This window comes from Hoplias malabaricus, chromosome 10 (assembly GCF_029633855.1).
Source record: "Hoplias malabaricus isolate fHopMal1 chromosome 10, fHopMal1.hap1, whole genome shotgun sequence".
Classification (NCBI taxonomy): Eukaryota; Metazoa; Chordata; class Actinopteri; order Characiformes; family Erythrinidae; genus Hoplias; species Hoplias malabaricus.
In genome coordinates, this window is record NC_089809.1 from 8,952,655 (window position 1) to 8,976,560 (window position 23,906).

At 40.7% G+C, this 23,906-nt stretch overlaps 1 protein-coding gene across 6 annotated transcripts in view; it reads right to left on the reverse strand.

Moving 5' to 3' along the window:
* cadm4 (cell adhesion molecule 4) overlaps positions 1-23,906 on the reverse strand; it is a 276,527-nt gene that overhangs the window by 39,278 nt on the left and 213,343 nt on the right. For all 6 annotated transcript variants that reach the window (XM_066683337.1, XM_066683338.1, XM_066683340.1 and 3 more), the window contains one exon: positions 16,478-16,624. In XM_066683337.1, coding sequence (XP_066539434.1) covers positions 16,478-16,624 — 147 coding nt within the window. The remainder of the gene's footprint in view (positions 1-16,477; positions 16,625-23,906) is intronic.

Consider the following 23,906-nt stretch of genomic DNA (forward strand, 5'->3'; position numbering starts at 1 on the left):
AAATATCCAGCCAACAGCGTCCTTTGTCCTCTAATGAAGGACAGCTTCTGGATAGCTCCAGCTATAGTGTTAAGCTGTCTTCTCATAGTGGAAGGATGAACAATAACACGTATACATTTTTACCAATTGGTTATTTTTAACAACTGTCTGTACGTGCCTAAATTTTAACTTGTCTGTAAATCTTGATTTGTTTCAATTACCACAGAAACTCATTTGTTATCCAGTTGTTTAGTTTTGTATCACTTTCAGTCTGTGTTTACTTTCATGCAGTTAGTGGCCTCCAGAATTTAGATTCAGTTCCACAGTATGTAACCTAAATGTCAAAAATATGTCAGTATTACCCACCTATGGAGCAAGAATAGAGCAATATACTCATCTATTTTCATGTTTTTCAAAATTTAGAGGTTTATCATCTAAACAACTGCAGATGCCTTTTCTCTGCTGGGAGCATAGAGAGAGAGAAAGTCTAGTATATTGGACAGAGACACCATTTTTATTTGTTTTTAGTCATTTACTGATACTGGGGCTTTGTAAATACATTAAACAGGATTCCACTGGTGAGAAAACATTTTTTTAAACAAGTGTATTTTTGTTAAATAGTGAGCATTGCCTATCAATAAATCTTTGACTAATCATTGGAAACACCAGTTTCTATAACTTGTTTTCATACATCACTTCTCATTCCTCATGCAAGTGGATTGTTTTGTATCTAATATCTTTAGAAGCATCAAAAAAGCATCACTTGTAAATAAAGGCATTTTTGACTGAAAATGAACTAAATGAAGTTTGACCTCTGACATTTGCTCAATATCATCACTGTATGATAGCAGCGCTCTTTCTTGTAATTGCTATTGCTTTGGTTATATTGCAGGCAAAGCAGTGCCGTCAATACAGCCCATTGAACCGAAACTGAGAAAGAGAGAAAGGTGATGAAAAGAAAGAGAAGTGGAGGAAATGTCAATGCGAATCGGCTCTAAATCAAGATTACATATTGGCAACCTATCGGATTCCAGTCAAACTTGCTGAACCCCAAGCTGATAACGTAGAGGCTCAGTCAGTCCAGTCTGCAGGCTGCAATTGGACCAGGATAGTGTGAGAGGACTGTGCACTCGCTGCATGAATAAGACTCAGATAGATAAATATTCTGTAAGAAAATGTGCAGCATCTCCCCTGTGGTTTCAGAGCGCTGTAATACAGAAATACTGCTCTATGTAGTCCCCAGTTTGGAATTCGATCTCTGGTGATGCCATAGCCATCCAGCTTGAGTAGTTGGTAAGGATAGCCCTCCTTTTCCACTCCCACAACTTAGCACTTCAATAGCCAGCATGAGTATCTGTTGGCTGATACAGATGGGCCCATTAGTGATCTCCTTCAAGTGTGTTGACCTGTCCATTGATGTTGTTGGCTGCAGTTTTTAACAGATAAATGCCTCAAAGGAAAACTGTCTTCACCTTCCCAGCTTAAGGCCAGTACATACTTCTGAGTAGAATCTATGCTGTAAGATATAAGTAAGTCTCATATAGCCATATACCCTATGCTGAAGCCTGATATGCACATAAAAAAGTTACAAATTTTTAAGATATTTTTAATTTGGACAGCCAAGATATTTGTGATTCAGCCCTAGTGTTTTGGTGGTGTAAATGTAGAGCGACAAAGACACACCAAGGCACAAATATAAACACCCATAACCAAGGCGTAAGCTCTGTGTTGATTAAACCAAGAAATTTAAATAAGCCTTTAATAGCATCATGTAGGGGGAAGTATTAACAAGTGGGTGGAACTGGTAATGACTTAAACTAAAATCGGTTTTAGCTCCACAATCTTACTATGAGTCAGAGATTTTCACAAGTCACAAAATACAATTCAGAGTCAATTAATGAGTCTTTAGACTAGAGTCTGAGTCAAGTCCCAAGTTTTTAGACTAATAAACTGATTATACATTCGGATTAAAAGACAGGCAGACAGCTTCTACAAGCATGTGTGAAAGAAAGGGTCCCTCTCCAGAGCTCAGGGAGTTCCAGTGTGGTACCATGATAGTATACCACCTGTGCAACAAGTTCAGTCATGAAATTTCCTCACTACTAAATATTTCAGTCAACAGTCAGTGATAACAAAGTGGAAGTGACTGGGAACAACAGCAACTCAGCCATGAAGTGGTAGGCCAAATATAATGATAGCACTGGGTCAGCATATGCTAAGGTGCATAGTGCACAAAGGTCACCAACTTTCTGCTGAGTCTGTCATTACAGACCTCCAAATTTCATGTAGCCTTTAGATTAGTGCGTAGAGAGCTTTATTGAATGGGGTTCCATGGCTGAGCAGCTGTATGCAAAGCCTTACATCACCAAGTGCAATGCAAAGCATCAGGATGCAGTGAGGTAAAGTACAATGGGACTAACATCTAGAGCAGTAGAGACATATTCTCTGGAGTGACAAATCACGCTTCTCCATCTGGCAATTCGATAGACGAGTTTGGCTTTTGGCGGTTGCCAGGAGAATGGCACTTGTATGACTGCATTGTTCTGAGTGTAAAGATCGATGGAGGGGGATTATGGTGTAGGGCTGTTTTCCAGGATTTGGGCTCGGCCTCTTAGTTCCAGTCCAAGGAATTCTTAATGCTTCAGCACACCAAGAGATTTTGGACAGTTTCATGCTCCCAACTTTGTAGGAACAGTTCTGGGATGGCCCCTTCCTGTACCAACATGACGCACTCCAGTGCACAAAGCAAGGTGCGTAAAGACATGGATGAGTGAGTTTGGTGTGGAAGAACTTCACTGGCTGCACAGAGCCCTGACCTCCACCCGATAGAACACTTTTGGGATGAATCAGAGCAGAGACTAATCAGTGTCAGACCTCACAAATGCACTTTGGGAAGAATGGCTAAAATTCCATAAACACACTAGAAGCAATATTACTAAGCCTCTGCTAAAGCCTCACCACGAATGCTCACGAATGGTGACATGCCAAAAAAGGGGTTAATGTCCTATATCAACAAATTTAAGTCAACAGAGAGAGAGTGAGAGAGAGAGAGAGAGAGAGAGAGAGAGAGAGAGAGAGAGAAAGAGAGAGATAGAGAGCACCTAGATTATGATGGAGAGAATTTAGATAGCGAACCCAAGTCGTTAACTCGGCCATCTATAGTGCTAACGCTAAAACAATGTTTTCATAGCTCAACATGCTTGGAGGAGAACACTTATGGTCCAATTTTGCTATTTCAGCTAACAAACACCTACAGTGGCTTAACATTGAGTGATTTGGGAACGTGAAAGCCACCCTACTCACTCAGAGGGACAGAGGCACACTGTGTTCTTTTAGACTTGACTGACATTGTTATTAAATGACAACAACCTCTGAATGAATGGAGACGGAGTGTTTGATTGTGTGGAAGTTGTCTTTATGTGATAATGCTCTCTATGACTGTAAGTTTCAATGTGTTTGCTGCCCGAAATAAATTGGCCATCAGGAACAACAAAGCATCAAATTCAAATCAATTCCAGACTTGCAGCATCCTGCCACAACCTTAGGGAAAACCTATTATGGCAAGACATGAGTTATTAAAAACATGTTCCCTCAACCTTTTCTTACTTTGTTTATGATTAAGCTTGATGGAAAATAACTGTTTTCCCTATTTCTATTGTCTTTTTTTGTCCACTGTATTAATTGGTTTGGTATTAATTTAACATTCAGTAAACATTACACTGAACCAAAATCATAGAACCTTCAATACAGGGAGAGAGAGAGAGAGAGAGAGAGAGAGAGAGAGAGAGAGAGAGAGAGAGAGAGAGAGAGAGAGAGAGAGGGATTGCTAAAGGTTTACAGAAAAAGAAACAAATGTTTAGAGAAAGAAAATTGGAGTAAGTGGTAAAAACAAATAAGGAGTGAGAAACAGATGGAGAGGGAGAGAAACAGATGGAGAGCAGGGAGAGAAAATGGAAAGGAATAAAACGAGAGAAAAAGAAAGTAAAAAATGGTACAAGGACTTTGGATGAGGTCAGAGAGGGAGAGAGGGACAAGGGGGAAGATACGAAACCTGCAGTGGTGCAGAAAGACAGAATGAAAATATTAAGCAGAGTCAGAGAGTAGGTGTGAGATGAAAATGAGACCCTGGAGAAACAGGGAATATGGAGAAGTAGAGGAGAAGGTACAGAAGCCCTGAAAAGTCATATACTACATATAAATTGGTTCTAGCACTTATTAATTTACTTTATTTATAAGTGCCTTAACAAAATACATTTCTCTGTACTTCAAAAAAAAAAAAAAAAAAAATCAAGAGAACCCTATGCAGCAACAGAATAAAATATAAGGACTGGTGCCCCCTCCAGGGTGTGTTCCTGCCTTCTGCCCAGTGATTCTGTGAAGACTTCGGACCCATCGCCACCCTGAATTGGAGAGGCAGTTTCAGACAATGAATGAATGTCATTTTTAAAGAAGATATCTGTAATATATTTACTGCACAAAATCATAAACAAAAAGGTGTCATTGGATAAAGAGTTGAAGCACTGGCATATTTGACAGCAGTGCTGCAGCCGGTATATATGGAGCAGTGGCCATTCCAGAGCAGAATTGGTGTTTCCGCCTGTGATCCCGCCGTGTGTCCAATCGCAGTACAATTTCCACAGCCTGGGTTGCCAAGCTACAGCCACGGAAGCGAGCAAAACAAACAATGACTACATTAGACTTTAACAAACCCAACAGGCCTCTGCATGCTACTAAACACAGCAGGAAATACTGGCGATGTATTTGAAAGATGGAAGCAGCTTTGAGGCCGTCAAGGCTAAAAGAGCGAAACAAATTTGGCTATTTTCCCCTTAACACTTGTATAACACTTCCACTTATAGACATGCATAAATGAATGAGAGGTGTAAACCCCTTCGCTTGTGTGTTTTAGATTAATAAAATGAATTTGGGGAGCAGATAATGGATGTAAATGCAGGGTTTATTTGTGTTTACGACAAATATGAGTACTCAGAGTAGATTAATGGATGTTAATGTTGTGGTCTGTATGTTGTAAATAAATAAAAAGTGTTGTGTTTAAACACAACAAACTTTAGCCTTGCATAGTCACCAATTTAAGGTGGAATGGAAAATTCAGATAGGAAGCTGCATGATGAATAACACCATGTTTGAATGTGAAAATTGTGAATAAAAACATCTGCCTCCTAAAATGTTGGCAAAAATAAGTTGGAAGGCAAAAATAAAAGTCTCATCTATTGAAATATTTAATGTGGAAATGACAAGTTGAATAAGAATCTGTTAAATAGAGGAAAAACAGCAGCTGTTCATTCACTTTTTGCCTTTTCTTCAGTGCAGGTAGATGTTTTAGTGAAATTATGTACATATTTCTGTGCAATTAACTCGATTATAGCACATTCTTTTGAGCTCTGCCAAAGTTCTTGAAGTCCTCTTTACTTTGGTTCAGTTTCCTCAACCTGGCATCCCACTTGATGCGTCTGAGGAAGAGTGGGATGGGGATGAAAACTCTCTCCACTGTTTTGCATCAGTGAAATACTCATTTTAGCCACTTGCTCTCAGTATAACAGATTGCTCCTTTACAAATAAAATCAATGTATTTGAAATATCTAGATTAAATTTCCTTTAAATGAAAAATGTTCAGAACAATCTCAGCTTTCTCTTTAATGAGGCCCTGTTTGACCTACAGCAGTGTTAAAAAAGATCATTTTAGAAAGTCTTTACCGAAGAGTGTCCATTGGTTAGTTTCTAACACAATGTAGAAGAGCAAACGGAAAATCTCAACCCTCATTCATAGTGCCATGACTCTGGTTGTGAGTCATGAACGACTTGTCAATATTATGGGATGGAAAGGGCAGATTCTACAGATTCGGGAAATGTCTGAACAATATTTCTGTGCTGTAATATTATTAAAGTTATTAATGAAAACATCAGTAAGCACTGAATTTGATGCACCTGCATGTTTATATCCTCCAGAGGGTTAACATTACTCAATTAAAAGTTTTAACACAATGCAGCTGTGATTGCTTGTTTGATGTTGCCATACTGAAAGAGGTTGACAGCATAGGCAGTTCATTAGGGCAATGGGGCAACGCACCTCCAAATAGGTAAGGAAGGACACTTTTTTCTCAAAGTATACACTCTATCAAAGTATTAATCAAGCTCTGCAAGATTGTTTGCCCCACATCTAAGTATCAGAGTCCACTCAGCATTAGGCTTTGTTTCATACAGTCCTGCCTCTATTTGGGAAATATCAGCATGGTGGAACATTGCCCCAGACTGCTCTAATAGTCTCTCATATGAAGGCTCTATTATTTTTGAGCTGCAGAGCCTTCAGTTCATGCTCAATGTGTTCCAAGATGGCTCACACTAACATGCTTTCATCATATGTAACCTGAGCCACGTTCCAAATGGCCCCCTCACTATTACCTATATTCCTCACTATGTAGTGCACTATATTATTTTCAGTATGGCTACTTTTAAATGTTAACAAAATAATCTTTAAACTGGATATGCTGCTGCTAAAATGCTATCTGAAGACTGAATCCAATTATTGTGAATGTGAAATAATATTGAATTTTATGTGAGCTGGTCTGTCTACAAAATATTTGTGAGGGCGACTAAATTCAGACAATTCAGTTGAAACAGTTCAGTCACTGATGCAATTTAAAATTTTTAAAAACCTTTATAGTTAACTCCTGGATATAGTTATCCACAAATACTGTACAGTATATTGATAAAAAGAAAGATTGACTGCTAGTGATTACTGATGGTATTGCTACATGAGGTGACCAGAAAAGTAAAACTTCAATTTTAGATGACAGTGTCAGTTTAGTTTCCTAATTCATTTGTACAATACACTGTGCCAACTCTTAATTTACTCATTGAAAAAGCCTTCATCTCAAACACTGCCCCTCTGAGAGATTTGGCACAAGCTACTGGTTAACAGCAGTGTAATAACGAACTCGCAGCAGAAAGGACGACATGAAACACCTGGACCCATGGCCTTTTGGCACTTCAGTTGGGAAGAAACAAAAAGTGAGTGTGGAAAAGTAAGGGTTAACTTTGTTGTTAAAGAAGAAGCGAAAGATCGATCTTCCGAAAATGAGAATAATAACAAATAATGATCAGTAGAGGAGCCATTGTGGGAGTCATTATGTATTGACTGAGGGCTATCACACACACACACACAATTCCCTTGTTGTCTTTTTCTCTTTATGCTCAGTGTCACTCAGTGTGAAATAAAGCTGTGCTCTATTCCTCTGGACATCTCCAAGCACTCAGCCCTACACCCTTAATACAAAACCATTAGAGCTTAGAGATGTACTCAACATGGTCCAATGGGGTGTTTGACTTCAGTGTGATTAAGTGAAGGAGAAAGGAGTCAAAGCATGACAGAGGGTGGGATGAATGAATGAGTAAGTGGCAGAAAGACATGCAGCGATGGTATGAAATAAAAAAGTGAGGGAGTGAATGGGTGAGTGAGGAACAGAAGGGGTAAATGAACAAGTGAGTCACTGAGTGAGTGAGTGAGTGATTGAATAAGTAAGTGAGTCAGTGATGCAACAAGCAGGTAAAAGAATGAGAGTGAATGAGTGAGACAGAGCATAGGAGCTAGTGACAGTGAGTCGGTAAATGAGGGAATGGTTAAGTGATTGAGGGATGTAGACAGTTAGACAGAGTAGCAGCTTGTATCAGTGTAAATCTCTTCAGCCTGGCCGGAGAGAATAAAAGAGTCCTTCTCTGTTAAACACGGCTGAAATGTCAGAGCTTTGTCCAGCGCTGTGTCACCTTTAGTCATGCCTCATTTACATACCATTCAGGCCCAGCCAATCGAAAGGGGCCTGGGGGGAGGTGGACAGAGCTGATAGGGTGCTGTGTTTATATGCCCGGAGGGATATTTCTGCTCCACCATCCACTAAAAGAGCGCTATCAGGATCCATTAGTTAGCCTGGCGAGAAGCTCATTTGGTGTCTCCCGGAGCATTTAGAGCGCTCAGGCGGCCAGGCAGCTGACAGAGCTTTCACTGTGGGCCCGCCGATATTAATAGGATGAGGACTGGCTGAAAAAGAGAAGGGCTGAAAATAGTGCCACGTATTAGAGGTGATTCAGCACTGGCAAAGTGGCCAAATTACAGCCTCACTCATCAAGTATGTAATAATTCAGTTTACCTGTTCACCTGATACACTGATTCATTTCTGTGTTGACATGTAAGTGTAAATGATTCTAAATCTCAGCAATTAGGATTTGGTAGTATAACCACATTCATTCATTATCTCTAAGTGCTTATCCAGTTCAGGCTTGAGGTGGGTCCAGAGCCTACCTGGAATCATTGGGCGCAAGGCGGGAATACACCCTGGAGGGGGTGCCAGTCCTTCACAGGGCAACACACACCCTCACACATTCACACCTACGGACACTTTTGAGTCGACAATCCGCCTACCAATGTGTGTTTTTGGACTGTGGGAGGAAACCGGAGGAAACCCACGCAGACACAGGGAGAACACACCACACTCCTCACAGACATTCACCTGGAGGAAACCCATGCAGAAACAGAGAGAACACACCACACTCCTCATAGACAGTCACCCGGAGGAAACCCACGCAGACACAGGGAGAACACACCACACTCCTCACAGACAGTCACCTGGAGCGGGATTCGAACCCATAACCTCCAGGTCCCTGGAGCTGTGTGATTGCGACACTACCTGCTGCGCCACTGTGCTGCCCTAGTATAACCTCATATCATATACAAAATGAGGGAGGTTTTTAAAAATGATTACATGTCTCAAATTTCTGTTTTGTGCCTGTTTGGTTGATAAATGGCAAAATCATGTGCCTTCACGTGCATTTAAGAGAGCCAAAGGTAGTGGCACTGTGGGAGCTCACTAACAAGCCCAGTAGCCCATCACAGTTATGAGTTTATCACAGAGTTCAGGTAATATCCCGTCAAAGCCAAGCTGAAAATATCTTCTAAAAACTAAAAATCTAAAACCAAAAACCCTTCAGTCGACTTTGTGCTCACAGATATGAGCTTTATTCTCTAAATGTGTGGTTTGTGCCTCAGTTAGCTGGAACACCGTCTGTGTTGTTGTGCTTAGCCTGTTAGCTCACTTGTTTCATTTCACTTTTCTCTTAGTCAAGAACAAGCCACTCGACATTACTCTCACAGGGTGTTTATCATCAACATGTGTGTTGGTGTACATGGAGCTGAATAGCAGATGCACAGACCTGAACTGTTTAAAGTCAAGTGTTTTGGTCCATTTTGGCTGTAGCAACAGCCTCTACTGTTCTATGCAGTGATTAGATGTTGAACATTTTTGTAAATATTTGATGGCATTTAACCATGACAGTGTAGTTTCGTCAGGGACCAAATTAGGTTTGTATCAACTCCAATCTATCTCGTCACAAAGGGATGGGATTCTTTTCCGGGAGTGCAATTGCATTGCTACACAGCCAAAAGATGTGTTGGCTAAACCCCTCAAATGGCTACTACAGTCCAAATTCAGAACAATAGTGAGAGTAATCTGCCCCCCTCCCCTTTCTCTTCAGAAGCTTGCCAGGTTGAGGAAACTGGAGCTAAACAAACAAGAAATTTGGACTTTCATAGCTCAAAGAAACATGTCACAATTGACAAATGTACAAAAGAAGAGTGTACATCATTTCAACATCTACCGACTCTGGTGAAAAAAAAAATCAACAACCTGTCACTGTAATTAGTGTTTTTACCAAGATAATATGTCTTACAATTTCCACATTTTATAATTTAGTAAACATGTTTAATAATACTCCTTTTAAGAAGCTAACATTCTATGCTCAATGCTTTTCTGTGGAGACTACGCCAACTGTATGTGCATCTTACAATAACATACTATAAATGTGATAATCAGACCTAGATGATGCCAATTTGGGCTCATGAAGAAATAGATCAAGATCCAGGCGACTTTGGAAGAGCACTGATTGCTGATGCAAGGATAGATCTTCAGTCACGACTGCTCAGCTGTTTCAAAGTTTCAGTTAGAACAGTGACATCTGCCTTTAGATCTATGCGAAAGGCTTCAATAAACATGGTGAGAATGTAATGATTGTGATGCTCATGCATTAACTATAAGGAAAAAGCGAAAATCAACCGTTCCTTGGCTTACTGAGAATGTCAATGCTGGGTGTGATTAGACTGTATCAGCACCTACTCCTACATAGAGAAGGCTAATACAATGGTATAAGCTCTCCCTGAATGGTCAGAAAACTGTAGTGGTACCTTTCACTGTCTGTGGAGGTCCCATCAAAGGTACATATTCATACATTTCATTATGGAACATAATTGTACTTCATTCTATAATAATTTATTTAAAATTGTGTTGATTTCATATGTCCAATTTTATCTCCAGGACTCATTTGACACAGTTCTACAATTAAATCTCACAACTATTCACCTCTACTTCTGGAGAGGAGAATGTAATGTACGTTTGTGTTTCAAGTAGTTGTAACGTGTAAAAACCGTGTAAAAACCTGCAGAGCGCTGATTGGCCAGAGAGAGACCTGTCAATCACCATGAAATGCAGTGCTACCGAACAAACAAGCCACTTGTACAGTCTCTAAAGCTACAGCAGCTTTCACGTTTGTTTTTATCAGACTTACAACAGCAGCTCGTACCATTACCCTGAGGTGTTTTGAAGAGGTTCTTTGGAGTTGAAAATCTCCAGCGAAAGTCGATCGTGTAACAAGGAAAATTGATCTGTGAGAACTGGGTGTGGAGCAGTGTTCCGTCCAAAAACAATATGAATACACAGTAAGTAAACAGTGCCTACATTTACCACCTGCGTTCTTGTGGTTTTCAAAGTGTGTGGTTCCCATTAGAGATTGTGTTTTGAAACATCACTGGCTCCATTTTACAATAGAGCTGTGCTAGTGGAAAAACGACCAGCTAAAAGCGAGCTGAGCCTAGCCAAGTCGAATCGATCCCATGCAGTGGAAATGCACTTTTGGTTACATAGACCCTTTACAGTGTTTTTTAACAATCTTTTAACGGTATTTAAAAATGTGGGCAGTATTTATGGCGTGTGTGTGGTGTGTAAAATTTTTGTTCTGTGTCTTTAAGAATGTGGCTAAAATGTTCAGGTGCATTTAAGAGAGCCACATGGAGGGGGCATTGTGGGAGCTCAATGACTGCTGATGTCATGGTCTAAAATCGAGTGGAGAAAAACACAAGCCCAGTAGCCCACCACAGTTGTAAGCTTAGCACTGAGTTTGGTTTAAAAAAGAGACGTAGAAATCTGTAAACAGACAAAATACTCAGAAAAGCCTTCACTCAACAATGTGCTCACAGGTATGAGGCTTTATCCTCTAAATATGTGTGTTTTGAGCCTCAGTTTGCTGAAAAATCTGATGTGGTGTGCTAAACCACAAGAGCTTGTAAGCTCCAGCTGTGCTTCTAAACAGTGTAGAGTTTTCTGTTCCTCCAACACCAGTCGCAGACAATTTGATCTCTCTCAGAAATGGATTTTTATTGTCAACACGTCACTTATTGTCAGTGTGCACCGGCAGGCTGTGTTTAGTAAAATTCACTCGACTTTGTGCTCACAGATATAAGGCTAAGCGCAGCCCGACAGAGCACCCCCACCTCACTGTAATACTGTATACTGCGATAATTTTGAGACGGTATGACGGTATGAAAAATGTGGATACCGCCCATCCTTAGTGGTATATATTTAAATTTGATTAACTATTTTATAATCCCACAACCTCTTTTTATAGCATAGATTGCTAGTGCAGTTTATTCTGAATATGTCGTATATTGATGTTAGTATATGGGACCCCATAAGGTTACTCATTCCTTGCAATGATGAGTGCCAAAAATGAACAATAGTGATGGCAACGAGGGAAAAGGAGTCGTTAGGGATTTATTTCTAAAAGAGTCTTTAAAAATACATCTGGAGTAATCAGTTGAAGTAGTGCAAAAGACAAATGGTGACAGTTTAAATGCATTTAAATGATGATAAAAGCTGGCTGTCATGAGGAGAAACTATACAGACTCCTCAGCCATGCCTCTATAATGTCCTGCAGTATAAAACTCCAAAGATAGAGGAGGCATATGATTAAATGGGTATAGTCTACATTGAATTATTTCCATAGAAAACCAAAAAGCAGGCAAAAAAAGGTCAACGTGTGCAATGCCAAGTGTTGGCTAGAGATGTATAAAGCTCCAAGCATTGGGCTGTGGAACAGTGTTACTGTGTTCTCTAGAGTGTTAAAGGATCTTTGATGGTTACAGCCAGATTGAGAAGTGTTGTTTCAGATCACTCTTTGCCCTGTCATTTTTCAAATGACCCCTCTCATAGAGTTTCATGTATGAAACTGGATCATTATCTTCCTCACACCACTCTGGTTGTCAATGGCGTTCCCAAGGGCTCAATACTAGGTCCCATGTTATTTTCCATACTACATAATAGCATCCCTCATGCTGCTGGTAAATCATTTACTCATTTACATGTTGATGACACAATCATGTACTGCTTCGGGAGTCAGGGTATTATTATCCCTTCATGTCATTATTTTACATTCCTATAGGTTCCTTTCTTGTTTTGTTGTTGTTTTTTGTATTAATTTGCATGTTCTGTATGTTTATGACAAAAGTGTGTTATTTATTGTACTGCCAAGTGCATTGGTGTTTGCCAGGCACCCACTGTAAATAAAAGTTTGCTCTTAATGGCCTGCCTGATTAAATTAAAGGTTAATAAATATTGGAGTGGCATTCCTGTTCCAAAGCTAATCATTCAACATCAGTACCTGGTCTCCCTTTAGTATTATGGCTGCCATAAAATCCTCACAGCATTGATTCAACATCTCCCGTAAAGCCTTCCCAGAAAATACGTTTTTATTGTGGGTACCTATAAATGTTAGGATATAGGATATATGGTAGCTTGCAAATGTATGGACATGCTTTTGACTTAAAGGCTCAATGTGTAAGACTGAGGGAAATCTATGAGCAGAAATGGAGTATATTAAACAAGACCATGCTTTAATTAGTGTATAATCACCTGCAAATATGAGCCTTTGTGTTTCCATTTGCTTAGAATGTGATATTCATAACTGCAGAGGGAGTGTGTCCTCTTTCAATTTTGTGGCAATGTTTTCAATTAGGTCAGAAGGGACAAAACAAGCCCAGGCCATAGAGAGTGCCTTTCGAGTTTTTACACTGAAGCAGCACCCCAGACAGGGAAGGGTGTGCGAGGGGTATTCATCTGTTTGCAGTTTGCAACATCACGACCATATGCCACTTCATCATACACACTGCACCTATTTATTAATTGATAATACAATACTAGGTGTACAAATTACTTTTTGTGTAACATATAATTATAATTAAAATTATATATATATATATATATATATATATATATATATATAATTACCATGACCCTGAAATAGAGAAGCGGAAAAGAAGATGATGATGATGATATATAAATAAAATCAAACAACATGACAAAATGGTGGCACGGTGGTGCAGCAGGTGGTGTCGCAGTCACACAGCTCCAGGGGCCTAGAGGTTGTGGGTTCGAGTCCCGCTCTGGGGGTCTGTCTGTGAGGAGTGTGGTGTGTTCTCTCTCTGTCTGCGTGGGTTTCCTCCAGGTGACTGTCTGTGAGGAGTGTGGTGTGTTCTCCCTGTGTCTGCGTGGGTTTCCTCCAGGTGACTGTCTGTGAGGAGTGTGGTGTGTTCTCTCTGTGTCTGCGTGGGTTTCCTCCAGGTGACTGTCTGTGAGGAGTGTGGTGTGTTCTCCCTGTGTCTGTGTGGGTTTCCTTCGGGTGACTGTCTGAGGAGTGTGGTGTGTTCTCCCTGTGTCTGCATGGGTTTCCTCCGGGTGACTGTCTGTGAGGAGTGTGGTGTGTTCTTCCTGTGTCTGCGTGGGTTTCCTCCGGGTGACTGTCTGTGAGGAGTGTGGTGTGTTCTCCCTGTGTCTGCATGGGTTTCCTCCGGGTGACTGTCTGTGAGGAGTGTGGTGTGTTCTTCCTGTGTCTGCGTGGGTTTCCTCCGGGTGACTGTCTGTGAGGAGTGTGTTGTGTTCTCCCCTGTGTCTGCGTGGGTTTCCTCCAGGTGACTGTCTGTGAGGAGTGTGGTGTGTTCTCCCTGTGTCTGCATGGGTTTCCTCCCATGATCCAAAAACACATGTAGGTGTGAATGTGTGAGTGAATGTGTGTGTGTGTGTGTTGCCCTGTGAAGGACTGGCGCCCCCTCAAGGGTGTATTCCTGCCTTGCGCCCAGTGATTCCGGGTAGGCTCTGGACCCACCGTGACCGTGTGTAATTCTTCTTCTTTTTTTTTTTTTTTTGGTATAAGCTTTGGTTAAACACACAGCTTTTAGAGGAGGAGTGGAAAGCTAAGCTGATGCCTGTGCCTCATCTGCATGATGAGACGAAGAGCCAAGGAGAAGGCTGGCACTTTGACCCTGGGGCAAGGACTGGGGTGGGGTTACATGCCACATGACTCACTCTGGCTCCAGTGATTAAGTACCGGCATCAGGAGATTTATTTCAGTTTGCATTGAGCCACAAGGCTATTCATTTTGTGCTGATTTTAATGCTTAGGTGTGTAAATTAAACTGCTCCTGCCTTCAGCATCTTCCTTCCTGTTGTTTGCCACAAACACCCATTTCTGGAAGTAAATATATGGCATTGTACAGTGATTGACTTGATTAAACTGAATCAAATCTGTGTAGCAGAATTATGAAAAGTCACATATTGATTTACAAAGCCACCCCGAAGCATCATTTTCATTGATTTGCATAACAAATCCTAAAAGCTGCAAGATTATGTTTAATTTCTGCACTGATTAAAACTGTCACTTTGCTTGTGAACCTTTATCTCCAGTTTCTGATTAAAGACAAAAATCCCTTTGTCTTTACCCCACATGTAGCTGATCAGTTAAAACTCTATTCAGAAGGGATTAGTTTTACCTGTGCACATGGGGTAAGTTAATTATCACCGGAGTATCTCAGTGATTTTAATCCCGCCCAAATAACCAATTTCAGTCATTTTTCTGGAGCGCATTGTCCTGTTCCAGGAAAGACTCCCGAGCCATTTACCTACTGTAAAACGAATAGTTAAATGACCTCAGGTTATATTAACCCCATCTGAATTGAGAAGCACTGGAGGAGTAGTTTGCTGGTCATAATAACTGTGTGAAGGATTACTTCCACCCTATTATCTGTTTTGAAGAACAAGAAGATATTGTCACTGAGGTCTGGATATTTTTGGTGGGAGGTCTGTTCTCAGAACAGTACTCACAGTATCAAATCTCCAGTCGTGAAATACATCGTGCGACAGCGGTGCGTGAATCGAGTAGTCTTTCCCATCTGATTTCTTATCCCATGTGAATCCACCATAAATATTACTGGCATCCAGTGGTAAAATGTCAAAATGAATCCCTTGCAAATAGGGCTTAAGAGAAGAAGACCTTTTATATAAGCTGAAGGTACAGTTCCTTTGCCTCTGCTCTTTGTTTTTATTTTCTATCAATTTAGTCATCACCCAATCGCACATAATGCCACCAACCCCTGGGAGGGCGAATGCAAGTGTAAATGCCTCATCTGAGGTTTGTAAATTAGTGCTGCTGCTAACAACAGTAGTGGACAGCGCAACACGCTTGGAGGAGAATGCCAAAGGTCTGGCTTAATTCCTTTAACTAAAGGAAGCTTTTGCTGAATGGCATTATGCTTTTAATGAAGAGAGAACGAGGGCCATTTTACTTACAGAGACAATACTCCTTACATACTGCAGCTTCTGCCATGCTGAGCCCAGAGTAGCAACAACAGAGCGTCTGTTCTCCCTATTACAGGCCGGTGAAACTTCACAATGATTTTGAAGCAGTAATTCTAAGATAAATATACTACCCAGTGTTCCTTTAAGCCTAATTAAAGGTTATGAAAGTGGCAACTGTTTGTAGGATGTCTCATTTTAATAAGCACATGCAGCCTCTCAAAACCTAGGCTGTAGTCTCAGTAGGATGGACTCTGAAGCGGACAACCTCTCTCAGCCCTTTCTCATGAAACTGTATGGTGATGTCACTTGAAAGGTTCCGCCTCTTATGGCTGATCTGACACTTCAATTTTATTTTAATGTTTAGGAAATGGATGGTTCACAATTTCATCATCAAAATCAGTTGGAAATCCAATCTTAAAACTTTATTTTCCATAAAGTTTAGTCTTTTTTTTCCCTGTGTGAAAAACTGTATGTGGCAGTGGTTATGTGAAGCACAGGAAGGGTGCATCTGCAATGTCTGCCAAATCTCTCATAGGGAATGCTGCATTTCTCTGTATTCAGAAGATCCTTCCCATTAGAACAGCCTTCTGTGAAATACTAGCCAAGGAACGTGGCACAGCTTAGCTGTAACCTAGATTTTGGGACATAGTTATGCTTTGGTGTTAATTCCTCACAAGAAAATGAGGCCAGTATTGTAGAAGAGGACCAACAACTAAAAAAATAAGATCCACCCTTGATCTCTTAAGGTCTCACCTCGTGTCCCATTGAAGAAGAGTGTTTGCCTGCGTGGGTTCTGGATGACCACGATGGAACCATCGTAGTTCTGCAAGCGGCAGGAGATCTGTGCCGTCCCACCCTCCAGCACTGTAACGTTCTCTGCCTGAACCGCCTGCCCCCATGCTGAGAGAGAGAGAAAGAGTGGGGAAAGAGAAGGGAGAGCGAGAGAGACATTAATTATATGGTGGTTAGATCACTGCCACCATCATTATCCTTATGCATTAGCATTAGCTGACAGTCTCCTCCTGTCCAGTCAGTGATGACAGGCATTCTGCTGGTGAGTCCCCGCAGTAACGAGAGCTGTGCCTCAGCAGGAATTAACCACGGTCAACAGGAACTTCCAACTGTTGTATTTACTATAAGGAGTATGCACCAAGCCTTGCATAATTTTATATATAAGGCTACATTCACATTACGAGCCTCACTGATCAATTCAGATTTTTTACTCAGATCGGATTTAGCTTCCTTGATGGTTCACATTCCTATATGTAAGTGACTTGTTTCTGTAATGTGAATGATTCTGTCACTGAAACTGCATGTAAGCACATACTGATGCAGCATATAGCCTCTGTAACCAACAACAAAAACATCATATTTTTGAAATGACTCATTAAAACTGGAGAAAAGTGTAGCATTAATAGCTTAAGTACATCACACTTTTATTCATGCAGACAGCAAATACATCAACTGTACGTGATTAAGGCTTGTTTATAGTGCTGCACCATGTGATTGTCTGAATCTAATGTCATTGCACCCAATGTAATGCATAGTGTAGGTCATAAATCAGTGGCTTCTGCTTCCATGCAGTGCATTGTTCCTTCATTCATTATATGTAACCGCTTATCCAGTTCAGGGTCGTGGTGGGTCCAGAGCCTACCTGGAGTCATTGGGCGCAGGGAAGGAATACACCCTGGAGGGGGCGCCAGTCCTTCACAGGGCTACACACACACACACACTCACACATTCACACCTATGGACACTTTTGAGTCACCAATCCACCTACCAACGTGTGTTTTTGGACTGTGGAAGGAGCACCCAGAGCACCCAGAGGAAACCCACGCAGACACAGGGAGAACACACCAACTCCTCACAGACAGTCACCCGGAGCAGGAATTGAACCCACAACTTCCAGGCCCCTAGAGCTGTGTGACTGAGACACTACCACCGTGCCGCCCGCAGTGCATTGTATTTTGAATTTTAAAACCATTTATATTCAGGTATAAGCTTCATGACTTTCCAGTCAAACTTGTGCCCTGTCTGGGTGTAGTAGTTTTAGTATTATAATCTTGTGTCTCCGTCTGATATGCTAGGCTTTCTCTCTCTGCTCACAGCAGAAAAACAGCATCAGAAGATGTTCAGAACATGGAGGGATGCCCAAATGTTGAAAAGCATGAATCAAGATTGCTTTATTCCTTCTCCATAGGTGGGTAATATTGATTTATTTTTGCTGTTTCAGAAAATTGAATGTGGAACTGACTCTAATTTCAGGAGATTGCTAACTTCATGAAAGTAAAAACAGGGGGAAAGTGCTTCAAAACTAAACACATCAAGTTATAAATGAGTTTTCGTGGTAAATCAAACAGTGAATAAAATCTTCAGCCACGTACAAACAAGTCTTATTTTTTTTCTCAATCATACTGTTCCACCTTAAAAGAATGTAAACACAGTAAATGCACTTGGTAAGGAGTAGAGCGCTATTTGGGATGTAACTCGAGCCTCTCTTCCATTGTTTATTTGCTACGCTGCCAGTGCTGAATGAGACAACAGGCCTAGATGCATGGGTGCAGAAAAAAGATGCATGAAATCTGATCTGACCATCGCATACATATCTGATCTAGGCCCACATAGGGAAGGGACTCAAATCTGATTTTAAATAAATCAGATCTGACATGTTCACACAGCCCTGAAAAAATCAGCCGTGTCATTTCAGCCTGGAAATGTTAACGTAGCTTAAGTGAAATCATTTTTATTTTAATAACCTTGAAATGGGTTAAATAACCTTACCATATTAGACTCAGAATCTCATAATGAGAAAGATTAGCTATATCAACTAGCTCTTAGATGTTTTCATATTTCGCAGGGAGGGCTGCCTGGTGGCTGACGCGCCTCTAATGCGTTCTCTGGCGCACTATGTTTGGATACTACATTTGGCCGAGAGAATCCCAGGCCTTCCAGGCGCCGCAGCAGTAATGCCAACAGCGGGCCGTGTAGATGTTTATTCGGAGGCATCATTAGGCTCGCCTGCAGACATGAAGGGCCCTGGACGTCTGTCTCCGTTGAAAGGCAATTATCCGCAGCCCTGACATGGAGGTCTCCCCAGGATGGGTGACTCATCCCCGGCAATGTCATCCCAGCACCGTTCATGCGGCTAAATTCGTCCGTGCTCTTTCTGACGATGCTCCCCGGCCTGATCCTGTCTCCTAACCTGGGGGTGGTACAAGACTCACTCTTCCTTATACATCTGGGTGGGAAAATAACATGCTGTCTGATGGATGTGGTGTACGCCTACAGCAAATCTGACCCCCTAAAATTCCGCTCTGCAGGAGTTTCTAAAAAATGTGTGCAAAAGAGATAGGAACTTGTCTAGTGGCACTAGCTAAAAAAAGCCTACAGTTGCTCCCTAATCCCTATAAAGTGCACTACATACAGTAGGTCACAATATAACAGCCTCCACAATAACTTTGCTCAACGTTGAAAAACATTATAGTGTAATGATTTGTAGATGCGTTTAGGTCTGATTAGAAAAGACATTAAATGCATCTCGAATTAGTCACAGGTTTTCCACTGAATCATTGATCTCAATTTCTATTGTAAAGTGATGTTTCAATGTTTAAAAATGTATCAATTCTAATGGTTTCTCTGATTTTTTTTTTCAGCAGAGCAAGCAATGTGCTAGGATCAATATTAAAATATTATCTACAACCCCAAATTACAAAAGATCTGGAGAGGGAGGGCGCCTTTAAACTGATTAGACTTGTATTTAATTGCTAACAATATGAACAGAATATATGTTTTGTACATCTATTCCTGCCTTAGGTCGACATTCTTAGGCCTTCAACACATTCCAAAAACCTGGTGATGGGGGAAATTTAGGGAAAGTCATGAGGTAAAATAATGACATAATGATGTGGTTGATAAGAGGTGATGTAAACTGGGGACTCTCATGATTTAATGATAAAGTAGCAGCCAGGAAGGACCTGAAGCTCTTCAACAGCAAAAATGGCCTGAAGATTGACATTTAATAAAAAGAAAAATAATAAGGAAAAATACTTTACATTTTTAATATAAAATTTCCCTCAAAGAAAGACAGGAAGGAATAGGACAGTGTCTAAACTATGACACAAACTGAATAACAGTGACCTTTGTTCCCTCAGATGGCACTGCATCAAGACGTCAATCATTCATGCATAATTGATAAAACTATAAAAGCTCAAGATTACTTTGGCAAGCTTTTGACCAGCACTGTGTCTACAATACATAGTTACATCCACAAATGTCAGTTAAAACTTTACAGTGCCAAAGAAAGCCCTATGTTAACTGTGTCAGGAATTGCTGTTCACTTCTCCAGGCCCAGGAGGCACCTAGAACGGACAATCGCACAGTGGCAGGTCTTTGTTGAAAGAAATAGACGCTGTGTGTTCTGGACCAAAGAAAATAAAAAAATAAAAAAATAAGAACCTGTAGTTCACTGGGAACCCTGGTTTTTTATCACCACTGTAAAAAAGAAATCTGCTTTCTCTACAGTGCACCATTTCACATTGAAACAATAACTGTTTTGAACTGTCTAACAGGCTCATTTGCATTTTATGTGGTAGAAGGACATGCCCTTTCAACAATGAGCCAATAGGTGAAGGGAGCAGAGGGAGATATTCACAGCAGTCGAACTGCAATCCAATGAAGGTATTCCAGGACTTGAACTTTTAGAAGCATTCCTCCCACCCAAACGCCTGGGCTAATTAGCTTATGTCTGGAGTCGTAAGGGCCAATTAATCAGTTAACTACTGTGAAGAAGCGCATAGTTGAGGCAACTTGAACAGGGCACGCGCACAGTCAAATACCCCTGATAGGATGAGCATATTGTGGTGCACCTGTTATCTTCCACACCAGTTGGTGTTTTCATCCACCGTAGTCTCCAGATAATCTCTAAAAGTTTGCCCACACAGCGAAAATCCACAGGACTGGAGGAACATCGTGAACACCTGCAGTGCAGATACCAAGTACAGCTAAAACAAACCACCAAGGGAAGAGTTAATTCAACCCTGTAGGTGTTAAAGTAAACTCCCCAGCACTTTTCAACCAAATCTATCTGCCACTCTTATAATGGATGCCATTTGGCTGTTGAGAAATTCTGGGAATAAATCACCCTGAAATATGTGCCTCCACGAATTTGAATTACAAATGTTTAATCAAAGCCGATTTAAATGTGGTTTGATGCAACTTTCCAACACGGCTGCAACACAGCGAAAAGCAATTCCACCCTTCAATAGAGGCCACCCTGCAGAATCATACGTTAAGAGATATTTTGGAGGAGATTAGATATAATCCATTTGCATAAGGATGGGGAAAGTCAAAGGAACAAAAGTGATTTTTTTCCCCCAAAAGAGGAGTTCTAAAAACTATTCTCACATATAGAGCGAATTTGGGACTCTTAACAAACATGCAAGAACTGGTCAACCACCAAAACTCAGCACTTTCACTTTGGATCTAATTAAAAACTACTTGTGTTCAGGCCCTTTTCAAAATGTATCTGGACATAATAAAAAAAAGCAAAGATATTCTTCCCTCGTTTTTGAAAATACTTTTGAAAAAGTCCAGATGAGAAGAAAAACAGTTGCATTATCATTCCAGTTCAGTGGGGGGCCATAGTACCCCTGAAAGAGAGACATCAAATCCATGATGCCTGAAAAAAAAACACAGATTTAATCCCAATTCATGCCATACTCCTTATATAAGGCACTACACAAGTCATACATTTATTGAATTGAGATCTTAATCGTGCATTTTATTTTTCTAATATTGCACACTCTGTGTGATATCAGATTTTCAGAAAAGTTGCGTTTTCCCCATAAACCCAACGCCACTCGCAACAATCTCCACATTGAAGAGAGTTTTGAAAACCTTCATTTTCAGTGACCTACAACACAGTTTTTGTGTTGATGGTGAAAAAATAAGCAAGTCTCAATTAAACAAAATATTTCACTGTTCACCATCAGAGATAGCAGCTAAGAGCAGGTACCGAGCTTATGCAGCGTTCAATGAATGCAAACATTCCACTAGTTGAACCATGGATAAAAAAAATATGGAGGAAGCATGAGGGAAAATTGAAGGGAATTGAGAAATATAGCCTATAGCGACGAGATATTTGGCTGGGCCAATCCACCACCACTTATTGGCCTTCTCGTCCGACTTCATTTAAATTTAATTTAGTCCGACTTAATCAGGTTTAGAGCCTCCGTGCACCGTTCACCAGAGGAGGGTGTGTGGGTTAATAAAACATTGACAGGCGAGGTATTGAGCTGGTGTGTTTTAAAAAAAAAGAAGGAGGGAAGAAAAATGGAAGGATGAAAAGTAGTAACCGTGACAGAATATATCCTTGGTTCCCTTTCTTCCCCCCCCCCCCCCCCTTCGACAAGTGCTATTGTAATTCAGCCGTTATTACCTCGATTCCTCACATCAATATTGTGATTCATATTTGAGCACTCGGCAAAGGCGTCGCTATTCCAATTATTATTCTAATGACTGTTATTAGTCAGCACTTTGGCGCCTACACAACTCAGCCACCATTGTTTTAATGGGCCCTAATTGTTCTGGCGGCGGTATACATCAAGCGAGAGCCTGGGAAACGGAGAGATGGCAGTGAAAGGCTTCAAACACACCAGCGAACAGGCGTCGCGGAATTGGCGACGGAAAAAAGTGACTAAATGCACTCGGAGGAGAGACGTGAAAAACAAAAAGGTGGCTAATTGAGAGTTCGCTGAATGGCATCCAGCTGCCTCCTCTTCACAGAAAACAGGCAGCAATGAAGAAGCGCAAACAAATGACTTGAAAAGAAGGAGGTGGGTGCACATGTCCATGCCAGTTCCCTGAAGGCCAGTGCCAGCTTATGGTGGTGGGGGGTAGTCTGCCATACATCATATGACTGATAGCTTTTGAGTTGTCCACAGCTGTGAGACTCCAAAGTTACCAAAAAAAAAAAAATACACACATGAATCTTAAATGCTAACAGAAGTACAAACAAAAGATTTCCTTTTTTTTCACTGACCAACTTTAGTGTATTTGGAATATATAACACAAAAGTTGGGACAAAACTTATCACCTTCCCTCTAAATGACAGTTTTGCACATTGGGAACTGAGGATACAAACTGTTGCAGTTTTGCTAGTGGAGCTTTGACCCATTCCTGCTTAATACACACCTTCAGTTCCTCAACACCCTGTGATTTCCAGTGTCATATTCTCCTTTTCATGATTGGCTATATATTTTCCACAAAAGTCAGACTTCTGGCAGGTCAATCAAGCACATGCTGTCACATCCTGGCCCAGTCCTATCTGTTTTCCCCGCCACGTGCTCTCTCAGCACATGGCTCTGTCTGTTATTGTCCATGTCTCCACCTTTGTCCCGCCTCCTTGTCCGTTCTCCTCGTTATCTGTTTCAGGTGTGTCTCGTCTGTAATATGTATTTAAGTTCCCTTGTGTCATTTCCTGGTATCGGTCATTTGTTCTATTATAGTTCTAATTCCTAGTCAGTTGTTCCTTGTTTTTGTTTCCTCATTTCATGTTGTTGTTTCGAGTCCTTTCATTTATCAGTCGTCGTGTTTGCCCTCAAGTCTGTTTGTGTTTGTTTTGTTATTTTGGTTTAAATAAACGTCTGTGTTGTAGCATGTGCGTCCGCCTCCGTCAGTCCGACTTCGCGTTCCTGACACATGCATTGTGGGTCTGCAAAGCTATGCTGTTTTATCATGTTCAGCTGTTTTTTGTTTTTTTTGCTGAAATAACCATGGACTTTCCATGAAAAATTTAATCTTCATATCAGCATAATATTGGTTCATATAATGTATATTATGATTTATTTTAGATCATAAAGTAGGCTATAGATACATTTTAAAAAGATAATAGAGCACAGTTTGACTGCTGCCTTTTAGTCTCTGTTAGGATCAACAGTCCATTGCTAATGTATGAGTAAAAAAAACATATCATTTCCTATTATTTATAATTTATACAGCAGTAAAAAAGTATAGACAAGTCAAGTGTACACACCATAGCAACATTAAGATTTTACAGAATATTTTGTGTTTTGTTTTCTTTATACTGCCAACTCTAACTACATTCTCTCATCTCACAAAACCATATCTTACTTTAATTTAGACAGAGCATTGATTTAATAAAATATGGTTCAGCATGGTTACA